Below are 12,003 nucleotides of genomic sequence, written 5' to 3'. Positions count from 1 at the left end.
AGATCAAGATAACTTCATAGAAATAAAAATAAAAAAACAACTTGATTTAATCCAAATTAACTTGGATTCTAGTCATAAGACTAAGATAACTCTATAAAGAGCAAATCAAAACAAATTATGAAGCTCATTTCTCAATCTATCATGTCGGATCCAATTTTAAATGATAAAATTTGTAAATTTTTTAATTTAAAACATAATACAAAAAATGAGTCAAGTCAATATGAGTTAACTCATTAAGCATTATTTTTGGGTTATGAGATTGAGATAAGCTCATAAAAATCAAACCAAAATAAACCATAAACCTAATTTTTGATCAAATATAATATTAAATAATAAAATTAAAAAAAAGCTGAATTAATTGAATTATCCTACTAAATCTGCAATATGGGTTATGAGACAGGGATAACCCAGTACAAAATAAATTCAATGTTGAAAGATATGAGACTAAGATAATATTTTAGAAAGAAAATAAAAAAATAACATGATTTAACTGGTTTTAAAATACCAAAAATCATGACTCTGATAATAAGACTAAAATATCTTTATAAAAAACAAATCAAAATAGATTATAAAACTCATTTCTTAACCGATCCAATATCAAATGATAAAATTAAAAAAAATTCAATAAAAAAACTCTTCGAGTTAATTTGGGTTAACCTATTAAGCATTATTTCCGAGTCTTGAGACTAAAATAACTTAACATAAATAAAATAAAACAAATTATGAAATTTAATTTTTCATTAATTTAATATTAAAAAATAAAATTAAAAAAATTAATTAAAATTTTATTTTAACCAATCAAATTAAAGAAATATTTTTTTAGACCATAGTAAAAGATGTGAAAAAAAAAAAAATACTATTCGTGATTACAAAATACCATAGTAAAAGATGTGAAAAAAAAAAAACTATTCGTGATTACAAAACTAATCGTTGCTACAGCAATTTCACCCACGTGCTATAGTTTGTTGTAAATTAATGTTAATAATAATAATTCGTTTACGTTCGGTTTGGATTGAAGCCACAGATGGTACGGACTATGAATAACTTACTCAAATATCAATCAAACAAACCACAGATGAGATAAGACACTCCAAAGCCACCCTCTTCCCTTCCTTTCCCTCCATGGCTTCTATTTGCAATTCCCTAACATTCCCTCCCAACTTATCTTTCAACCCAAGCCCACTCTTTTCTGCTTCCATCTCCACTTCTTGGAGCCCCAAAACCCGACCCACCACCCCTCTCTCTTCCTCCTCCTCAACAAGAAGTGTTAAAGATGACCCCAAATCCCCAGAACCCATCAGCATTGACAATCTACGCCGTTTTTTTGACCTTAGCATAGGCAGATGGCACGGTTCTTTCCATGTGAGTTTTTTCAATTTTTTTTTAATTGGGGTTGCTATGAGTTGCTGTGTGTCAATGGGTTTTGTTCTTTTTGGCAGCAATTTGATGCAAAAGGAAAATTGATGCAAAAAGTGAGCACAAAGCTTGCAGCAAGCTCTTACGGTGAAGATGAACTCATTAGTCTCATTCAAACGTAAAGCTTCTATCTATTGCTATCCTTTTCTTATACATTTCTTGCCTTTTTTTCGCTTTTGAAAATGGGCAGTAAAGATATGATAAAAAAAACACTGATACTTTTGTGTTAATTTGTTATTTGATTGATAAAAATGGTTATTTTGCAATGAAAGGAATTTGTCTATCTGATTAGCATTTCATCTATGTGATAATTTTTGCTCTTTTGATGGAGGCGATCTTCAGTTACCGAGTGACTATAAAGTTTGTTGCAGGCTCACTTGGGTGTCCTGTGGAAATTCAGTTTTGATGGTTATCGGTTTTGAGTAATCTATCTGTTTCATGGTTCATAAGCAACATGCTTGACTTTGTCGAGCATGGGATGCATCTTCTTCCTTGATATCAAAGTTCATGCTTAGTTTTTCTACATTTCTATTTGATGTTTCTCTGAATCATCAGATAGAAATGTAGAAAAACTAAGCATGAACTTTGATATCAAGGAATCGTTTATTGAGATAAAGAAAATAAAGCAGTGTGCAGTGTGACCCTTTATTCTATTTAAAAAATGCAGACTGCGTGATATTCGTAGTTCATGACTTGTATAGTTGTAAAACCTTTTCTCCTTGTTTGCTAAATTTGGATGTGCTTTGTAGGCTATACATAAAACAATCTCCATCAAGCACCTCAATCTCCAGACATGACGAGGAGCCAGAATGGGCAGAATACAAAATCAAAGAAACCAATATGTTCACTGCAGATAAATATCAACAGGTGAATTCTTCTAATCATTCAAACATTTTGGGTTCATTGATTGTCCTTTTTCCTTGTTCCCTTGGTCTACGTGTTTTCTATTGAATATCCATAATGATTAGTCTGCAGATTGCCTTTTTCCCCGATGAGAGGGCTTTTTCTCTAAGGTACCAGACAGCTGGCATGTTAGAAACTGTGTTAAGGCAAGGGGTGCTGGGTGAAGATGATACTGGAGAAGAATCACCAAAGTTAGTGCTTCTTTCCCATACGGCATTCTTCTCACATCATTAAGAAATAATTGTACCAGATGGACATAGAAATACAATTTGATAAATCTACTGATACCCAAGTGAAGGCCCTGAAACCTTCGCTCTTGGCATTGTGCTGTTATTCATAGTTGACACAAAACTTAACCGGAACACATCTTGGGCATGAGCTACTAAGTCACTTAATCCAGAAGCAATAAGGCATGCAATGATGACTCATAACTGGTCTTTGCTCTACACATTTCTGAACAAAACTCGATACAAAAGTTAGCCCACCTTTATCTTCACAGTTCTTTGTAATAGTTAGTGGTTATGTATGAACTAATTGGCCTTCTCCTATATGAATTGTATGGCCTTCACAGTAGACATGTATTTTTCTTTTATGTTTAGATCTCAATGTTAACTGGCAATTTACATTTTTACGAGCTTTGTTTCGACACATCATTGCATTTTTAATTACATCGTTCTTTGAACCATATAGAAACCTCAAGCTTCCTTCTCGTCGGCCTTCTATTGTTTGTGAGAATTGCCTATATTCACAAGAGAAAGACAGACGAGCAAGAGCCTTTCATATCATGGACCCTAAAGGCATTTTGCAAATGCTTCTTATCTTCCTTGAGGATAGAGGTGATGGGGTGCCTTTTCATCCTTCACTTGAAAGCAACAGTGTAAGTTGTATGACCATTTATGAATGTTCAACAGACAGTGAAGAACTAGTTTTTGCTTAGCCACTAAATATTTTTGTGTTGACAGTACATTAGTTCTGTGTACTTCATGAAATGACTAGGTTTCTTTTAGTGATTGCAGGATAGCCCAAACAGGATCTTACCATTACTTGGAAAGTGGAAAGGTCATTCTCAAACAAAACGCAGTGGTGTTTATGGAGCAACAATTGCTGAAGCCGATACAATTGCTTTGCTTGAAATGGATGGTAAGGGTCAGCTTATTCAGGTAAAGAGACATACCAAGTTCTTGTCCTTTCACTTTTCACTTCTCTTATTTTTAACTTGTTTTTTTTCCCCCCTTCAAATACTTATGGTTTATGAAAACAAGGAAAATCTATGTCTGTCATGTCCTGGAAGAGAAAACAACCTTTTTTATCATATTATTTCATTTTGGGTCATAATCCAAATTCATTTCTTATAAACAAAAAAATATATTCAGGATATTTCTTCCACATCGGATGGAGGTGATGTTACAACTAATGTGCATTGGACTGGTACCAGATCAGATGACTTGATCACATTTGATGGGGGATACCAAATTACATTATTGCCTGGAGGCATGTACATGGGGTGCCCTTCTGATATTTCTAAGAACGTGGCAGAGTCGAAGTCGTTTCATCTGGAGTTCTGCTGGCTTGAATCACCCGAGAAGAGACAACGACTGGTTAGAACCTACGATGTAGAAGGCTTGGCTGTCTCATCAACTTATTTTTCTGAAACAAAAATGTGAACGTCCTCCTACTTCATCTTAGAAATACTTTTGGGAGTGATTAATCAACGAAACCCTAGTGATGTATTTAATTAAGTTGTAACAGCATATGACCAGGTCACGATTTTGCTAAACAAACAAAAATCAAGTTCAAAGTAAAAACAAGGCCCTCGGAGGGGGAGCCGATGGGAATATTTTCACATTTGTATTTAGCATATGTCCTAGAAACTCGAAGGAAAGTTGGGATTTCCATTTGTTACAGAAAAGATCAATGCGCAATGCATGTGTTAGTGAGCAGACATTGAGCTGCAGAAATGGTATGTTTTTTGTATGTTCAAAGTAAAAACAGTTGAATGCCATTTGAAATATGTAAACAACTGTAGAGTTTTGTGCCCGAGGATGCTCCAGATATCAAAAGGTTGGTCTCTAAGTGTGTTGGTTGCTCATGTAAGCGTGCTTCTTGTATCATATTTTAATAATGCAAGCCTTTCATGGGCATTTGCAGTGATTGATACCACAATTAATGAGAGGGGGCTTTCATATTCTACTCTCCTCGCATGCAGCTCATGTTTCATCTTATTAAGATTGTCTGTTCTTCCTATCGCATTCCACTTCTTTCTGCCTTTTTTTTTTTTTTTTGGTTTTGGGTTGAGCCTCAGCTGCAACATGTAATACATGTAATGTATTTCATCCCACAGGAATGCCAAAATGTTCAGGGGACAGCACAAATAGATCTTGACCAAAAAAAGAATTCAGAGGAATGAATCGTTATCTTTATCTCGACAAGAATTCGAGGAACATTGCCAAAAGGCAGTGGATTGTGTTTCCCACCCTTTTCAATGTTTTTCTTTTCTTCCAGTTAAGCTATGATGCTGACAGTAAATCCTCCAACTTTTTAATATTTTCAATTGAGTCTTGATCTTTCATTTCTAACAAGTGATCAAATTTATGATGTTTTAGCAAAATTCTTATTAATCCTTTTAAGTTTCACTGAATATATTGCAGTCCTTTTCATTTGTTTATCTTGTTAAATTGGAATGGACCTTGAGCTCGGCAATAGAATTTTATACCATTTTTGTCAATTAAAGAGCATAGACTGTGAATCTAAGGAGTCGTGTCCATGGCAGTGATAAAAATGGCAACATTGCTGAGGTCCTCATATGCCTTCAATCCCTATCTAGCAGCCAAGAAATGGTTTATTTAGATGCACAGTTGACAGTGAGAAGACGATAGCAACTGAAAAGCCAATAAGAGAAGGAAAAGAAAGAAGCTGGGGAACAACCAGCATAGCTTTCCTAGGCGATCACGCTGGGTTTCAATAGATTTTGCTCTTCTGCTATCAATAGAGTTTGCTCTTCTGCTAATGGTTTTAATCAGATTTTATTTGTTTTTGTATTTTAAAAATACTTTTTTTATTTTAAATTAATATTTTTTAGTATTTTTAAATTATTTTTAAATATTGTTATCAAAAATAATTTTTTAAAAATAAAAAATATATTATTTTAATATATTTTTAAATAAAATACACTTTAAAATATAACCACAGTTATATTTTTAAAAACTAACTGCTTGCGTGCATGACATAGGAGTAGCTTTTGACATTTTAATACATTTATTCAAGTATAAAAAAGGCTTAAGAAGATGCGATAAACTAATCGTTGTGAGCTAAAAAAGGGGGCACTTGTAGTGTAAATGTGTTTTCTAGTATTATAACTTCTTTTAATTAAGAAATAAAAAGATATTGCTTACTTCTAATATAATAGATTAAAAATAAATAAAATGATAAATAAAAAAAGTTATTAATACTAATTAAATAATAAAATGAGAAACCAACTTTTCTAGTAAAAAAAAAGATAAACACAAATGTTTGATACTAACTATCCATTTTATTTACATGTTTTTATTTATTTTATATTAGTGGTTACTTCTCAATTCTAATAGCAAGTGTTTTTGTTTTTATAAATAAGTCATAAAAATACAACTTATTTATATAAAATACAAGAGGAAACAAAAAAATATTAGACTACATGTTTTTGAAAATACAATATCTTTAAACCAGTATAAAATTTAAAAATATTTAAAAAGATTAATCACTATTTTAAAAAACATTTAACTACACAATTTAAACAATAAGAGAAGGGTATTAAACAATATCTCCATAGAAAAAAAAATGAGGTCATGCCAAAGTGCTAGCCAACCATCAAAAAGCTCGAGTATAACTAGGTTTAAGTTGTGTGTTTGCTATTTTTCTTTTTGAAAGAATAGACAACACACTCTATTTTTTTATTTTTATAACCAAGCAAAAGGTTATTTGTAATGACAAATGATCTATTGTCTACAAGATAATTTTTTAATTATTTTTGGTGATTGAAAAATTAAGGTCCAAGTTTTGCCATCAAAAACTCATTTTCAACCTGTTTTAACTTGAAAACACCTCAAAAATACAATAGTTACCTCAATAAATTCATTTTTAATCCTACAATAACCTAAAATCAAGAATTAAATGAATAAAAAAAGCTTTACACCACATCCATTAACTCATCTCAAGAAGATAAAACACATAACACAAGCATTAACCTTTTAGGTGGCCAAAATGTAACCATTTAATAAATTTCTCTCTTCTTAAAATTCTCCATCAACTTTATCTCTCTTATTTTAACATTTAAGGACTGAAATGTAAAGAAAATAAAGTTTAGCATTGAAACATGAATTGCTAAAATAATAAGGAGCAAATGATAGAAAAATTATAACTTCTAGGACTACACTAAAGTTTTTTGCAATAAAATAGTTGTTATTATCCAATTTTGACCCAATTTTAGATAATTTTTTTTTAAAAACCAAAAATAGCAAAAACCTAAAAAATTATGTTTTTAAATCTATGTCACTTAAAGCATCTTTTTCCTACACGTTCATTTGTTAACACACATTTTAAATGGATGTAAAAGTTAGTACTTTTCAAAAAAACAAAAAATTAAGAAAAATCCAAATTTACAAGGGACCAAATATGAAAAGAAAGAAGTTGAAACGTCAATTTGTTTTTTGGGTTGCTTGATGATTAGTACTTAAAAGTGCATTTTTATCAAGGTTTTATATCATCATTTTGCACTTGAAGTATCAATAACTCCTTAACTAAAGCATGTTTTATAATAATATATTTAATAATATAAGATACCTTTAATTTGTAGTGAATATTTATTTTAAATACAGGCCAATCACATAAATAAAAGGATTGATTAATGAATTTAAGAACTAAAATTGAAAGGACAAAGAGATGGCCAAATTTAGAAAAGAGATACCGGTGCAGTCCATACCGGAACACTGTTTGGTAATTGGATCATATATGGAGCTGTAGATCTCAGATTTAGGTCCACTTTATATGGATAGAAAAGTAAGACATAGGCCTACAACTTTCATATGGAGCCCAAGATTTAACAAGACCATTTTCAAATTCAAATTGTAGCAACAACAAAGAAGTCCGAATCTGTCTTCCAACTTGAGCACTGTTTAGTATTTGGCCCATATCTAGAGTTCTAGAAGTTCAAATGAGCTGAATATTTTACACAAGAAAGATGAGACAATGTCCTACAACTTTCATGTTTTCAAGTGGCTCCAATTTTGACGTTATCAATGATGTTTTGGGCAGACAAGAGAAGATAAGGATTGTCACCAAGTCAAGAGTTGGCCACCTACTCATCAATTAGTCATCAAATCAATAGTTCCCAATTTTGGCCTATAAAAGGAGGCATTTGTCATGCATTTAGGCATCTTGGTTTCGAGATCAAGATCATGCTCTTGGTTTCTCTCTTTGTAAGTTCCCAATTTTGGCCTATAAAAGGAGGCATTTGCCATGCATTTAGGCATCTTGGTTTTCAGATCAAGATCATGCTCTTCCTTTCTCTCTTTGTATTTTTTATGCTTTGTTTTCATTAATATTAAGTTTATGCCTTTCATTTCCTTTCCTTTACTTAGTTAACTTTTATGTTCTTATTTTGTTTATCTATTTTTCTTTCTTTCATTATGTCTAGCTAAGTTAGTTATGTCAAGGTGAAAAGGTTACACTAATGGTGTAAGAATAAGTATAGTGTAAACTTAATATGGACTTTAATGTTTGATACTAACATGTTTTGTATTTGTTATCTTGTTCACTCTTTAATACTTTGCTTGTTAAATGATTAATCTTGATTTATGTTGTATAACATTTGGTACAACAAATGCTTGGCACTTTCATAGCCCATACTGTATGGTATAACCGACACCTGAGGTATGAAAGGAACTTGATTTGTTGTTAACATAAGTTATAATCATGAATGCTTGACGAGATTTACAAGTATTAGCATTAATCGAATAAGATAACTAATGTAATCATGTTAACAATTATTAATTGAATAAGATGACTAATGTAATCATGTTAACAATATATAATCTGATTGGAACCTCCTTTGTGTGTGGTTTCCAATTGAATAATAAGAGTTTATATTATACTTGTTTGACATACCATTAGTGGAATCTCTAACCTTGACATTTGTTATTATCATTGTTTAATCGTTACATTAATATTCCATCTCAAAGTTCTCATCTTCTTTTTCTTCTTCTTCTGTTTTTTTTTATTATTATTACTACTAGTATTATTATTAGTATTGTTATTGCTATTATTATTGTTGTTATATTATTGTTATTTATAATTTGTATAATTAACCTCCATGTGGTTCGACCTTGGTCTTGCCGGGTTATTTATTACTTCGACATTTCTGCACTTAAGAGAAGACATCAATCTTTTAGTCGTGTCAAGCTTTTGGCATCGTTACCGGGGAGGTAAGTTCTTGTACAAATTGTAGGATTTATTTTAGTTTTTCTTTTCACTTTTCTTGTATATAACTTTGTTTCTTGTCTCTTGTTTCTTCTTCTCTTGTTTTCTTCTTCCTTTTATTCTATTCCTACACGTGCATGAGAGTGTAGTCACGTATATCAAGTGGTAGACTTTGTAAGATATCCTCATCATGTTCAGAAAATATGGTCGAAGAAAATAATCAATCACTTCATAATGAGAATAATGAGAATAACCGTGTTAGAACACTTAGAGACCACATGAATCCCACAAGAACAAGTGCACCATCATGCATAGTTTTTTCTCCCGATGCATCTCATTTTAATTTTAAACCAGGTATTATTCAACTTTTACCTTCTTTTCATGGCTTAGAATTGAAAAATCCATACTTGCATTTAAAGGAATTTGAGGAGGTTTGCAACACAGATAATAATTTAAATTGTAGCATGAACACTATCAGATTAAAGCCTTTTCCTTTTTCATTAAAAGATAAAGCTAAAACATGGCTACAAAATTTAAGACCAGGATCCATTCGTGCTTGGGATGAAATGCAACAACAGTTTTTAAAGAAGTTTTTCCCATCTCATAGAATAAACTCTTTCAAAAGACAAATCACCACTTTCACTCAAAAACCAGGAGAAACATTTTACCAATATTGGGATAGGTATCGACACTTGCTTAGTACTTGCCCTCATCATAGAATAAACTCTTTCAAAAGACAAATCACCACTTTCACTCAAAAACCAGGAGAAACATTTTACCAATATTGGGATAGGTATCGACACTTGCTTAGTACTTGCCCTCATCATAGAATAAACTCTTTCAAAAGACAAATCACCACTTTCTCTCAAATACCAGGAGAAACATTTTACCAATATTGGGATAGGTATCGAGACTTGCTTAGTACTTGCCTTCATCATAGTTTTGAAACATGGAGATTGGTTCCACATTTCTATGAAGGGTTAACACCTAGAGATAGGCAAATGGTTGAATTGATGTGCAATGGAACTTTTGAAGATAAAGATCCTAATGAAGCAATGGAGTATTTAGACTTGTTAGCTGAAAATGCTCAAAATTACGAATAAGTATAGTGTAAACTTAACATGGATAACAGGAGGCATTTGCCATGCATTTAGGCATCTTGGTTTTGGACACCGCGGGTACTTATGAGGCACCGAGTAAAACTCAACCTCATACATCTAGTGGAGGTATGTACAACCTTAGGGAAGATCATGACCTTCAAGCCAAGTTTGCATCTTTAGCTAGAAAAGTCGAGGCACTAGAATTGAAAAAGAGTAGTCAATTAAAATATGTTGAAAACATTGTGTGTCAAATATGTGAAACAAATGAACACTCAACTAATAATTGTTTAACCTTGCCTTCTTTTAAGGAATGTCTTCATGAACAAGCCCATGCTTTAAACAATTTTCAAAGGGCCAACCACAACCCATACTCCCAAACATACAACCCTTGTTGGAGAAATCACCCATATTTCAGTTGGAAGAGTGATAACAACAATACATAAACTTCACAACCACCGTTTCAAGCACACCACAATTTTCAAAATTCTCATGGATATGCACCTCCTTATGCTTCACCTCCTAGAAGAAATCTTAAGGAAACATTGCATGCATTCATTGAAAAGCAAGAGACAATCAATACTCAACTTGCTCAAAACATGACAGATTTTAAAGATACTCTTGCAAAACTGACATCGGCTCTTAGTTTCCAAGAGAAAGGTAAATTTCCATCTCAACCATAACAAAATCCTAAAGGGCAATACAATGCAAATGCAAGTAGTTTCGGAAGCCAACATATGGATCAAGTCAAATCAGTCACTACTCTTTGCAGTGGTAAGGTTATTGAAAAACCACTCTTGAACCTTGTGAGAAAGATGATGAGTCAATCTCTGAGGGTAAGGAAGATGTTGAATTTGAAAATTGTAAAGAAACGACCGATTCCCCGCCAGTACTTCCATTTCCTCAAGCCATGACCAAACAAAGGAAAGTCAATCACAGCTCTGAAATCTTTGAAACTTTCAAATAGGTAAGAATCAATATACCTTTGCTGGATGCTATTAAACAAGTTCCTTCCTATGCTAAATTTTTGAAAGATCTATGCACTGTGAAGAGGAAATGAAATGTGAAAAAGAAAGCCTTGTTAGCCGAACGAGTAAGTGTCATTCTTCAGAATAATAATTCTTTGAAATATAAAGACCCTAGTTGTCCTACAATTTATTGCTTTATTGGAGAACATAAAATTGAAAAAGCCTTGATCTTGGAGCCAGTGTGAATTTACTTCCATATTCAGTTTTTCAAAGTCTCAATCTAGGGGAGTTAAAACCAACTTCTATAACTCTTTTTCTTGCCGATAGATCTGTAAAAGTGCCTAGAGGAATAACTGAAGATTTATTAGTACAAGTCGATAAATTCATTTATCCTGTGGATTTTGTTGTCTTGGATGCACAACCTGTTGAAGCATGTAATTCATTTCCTGTTATTTTAGGACGTTTGTTTCTTGGAACTTCTAATGCATTGATTAATTGTAGGAATGGACTGATGAAGCTATCATTTGGAAACATGACATTAGAGATAATATTTTTAACATTTGCAAGCAACCTGGAGATGATAATGATTTACAAGAAGTAGATCATATTGATGAATTAGTTTATGATCAACTTGAATCTACTTTAAGTAAAAATGAATTGGATGAAACTGAAGATTTGCAAATGGTTTATTCTGAGGAAGAAATCACGAATGAAACAAGCACCGAAAATGTTGATGCGAATCTTTTGTCAACAATGACAACAGATTCGACATCTGACATCACACTAATCGATGATTACTTTCCTAACGAATCCTTACTTTCTCTTAGTCCAATGCCTTGGTATGATAAAAATATCAATTTTCTTGCTTTAGGAGATTTGCCAGCTGATTGGAGTACCCAAGACAAAGAAAAGTTTTTGAACGAAGTGAAGAGCTTTTATTGTGATGACCCTAACTTATTCAAATATTGTCCTGATCAAATATTTCAAAGATTCATTCCCGACAATGAGGTAAGTAGTGTCATTAAACTTTGTCATTCTGAAGCATGTGGAAGTTATTTCTCGTCAAAAAAGACTGCTGCAAAAATCTTTCAAAATGGATTTTATTGGCCCACCATGTTCAAGGACACACATGCATTCTGCAAAACTTGTGAAAATTGTCAAAAAATTGA

At 32.3% G+C, this 12,003-nt stretch overlaps 1 protein-coding gene across 1 annotated transcript; it reads left to right on the top strand.

Annotated features, from left to right (window-relative positions):
• The first annotated feature begins 1,049 nt into the window (after positions 1–1,049).
• On the top strand, positions 1,050–4,395 carry LOC105117451 (glutamate NMDA receptor subunit epsilon-1, putative (DUF3598)). Its single transcript, XM_011015112.1, has 7 exons — positions 1,050–1,362; positions 1,440–1,534; positions 2,166–2,283; positions 2,392–2,510; positions 3,010–3,196; positions 3,336–3,479; positions 3,693–4,395. The coding sequence occupies exons 1-7, from the start codon at positions 1,123–1,125 to the stop codon at positions 3,981–3,983; spliced, it is 1,194 nt and encodes a 397-aa protein (XP_011013414.1). The 5' UTR covers positions 1,050–1,122; the 3' UTR covers positions 3,984–4,395.
• The last annotated feature ends 7,608 nt before the right edge of the window (positions 4,396–12,003 follow it).

This window comes from Populus euphratica, unplaced genomic scaffold (genome assembly GCF_000495115.2).
Source record: "Populus euphratica unplaced genomic scaffold, PopEup_1.0 scaffold1368.1, whole genome shotgun sequence".
NCBI lineage: Eukaryota > Viridiplantae > Streptophyta > Magnoliopsida > Malpighiales > Salicaceae > Populus > Populus euphratica.
This window is presented reverse-complemented; position numbering and strand designations above follow the sequence as displayed.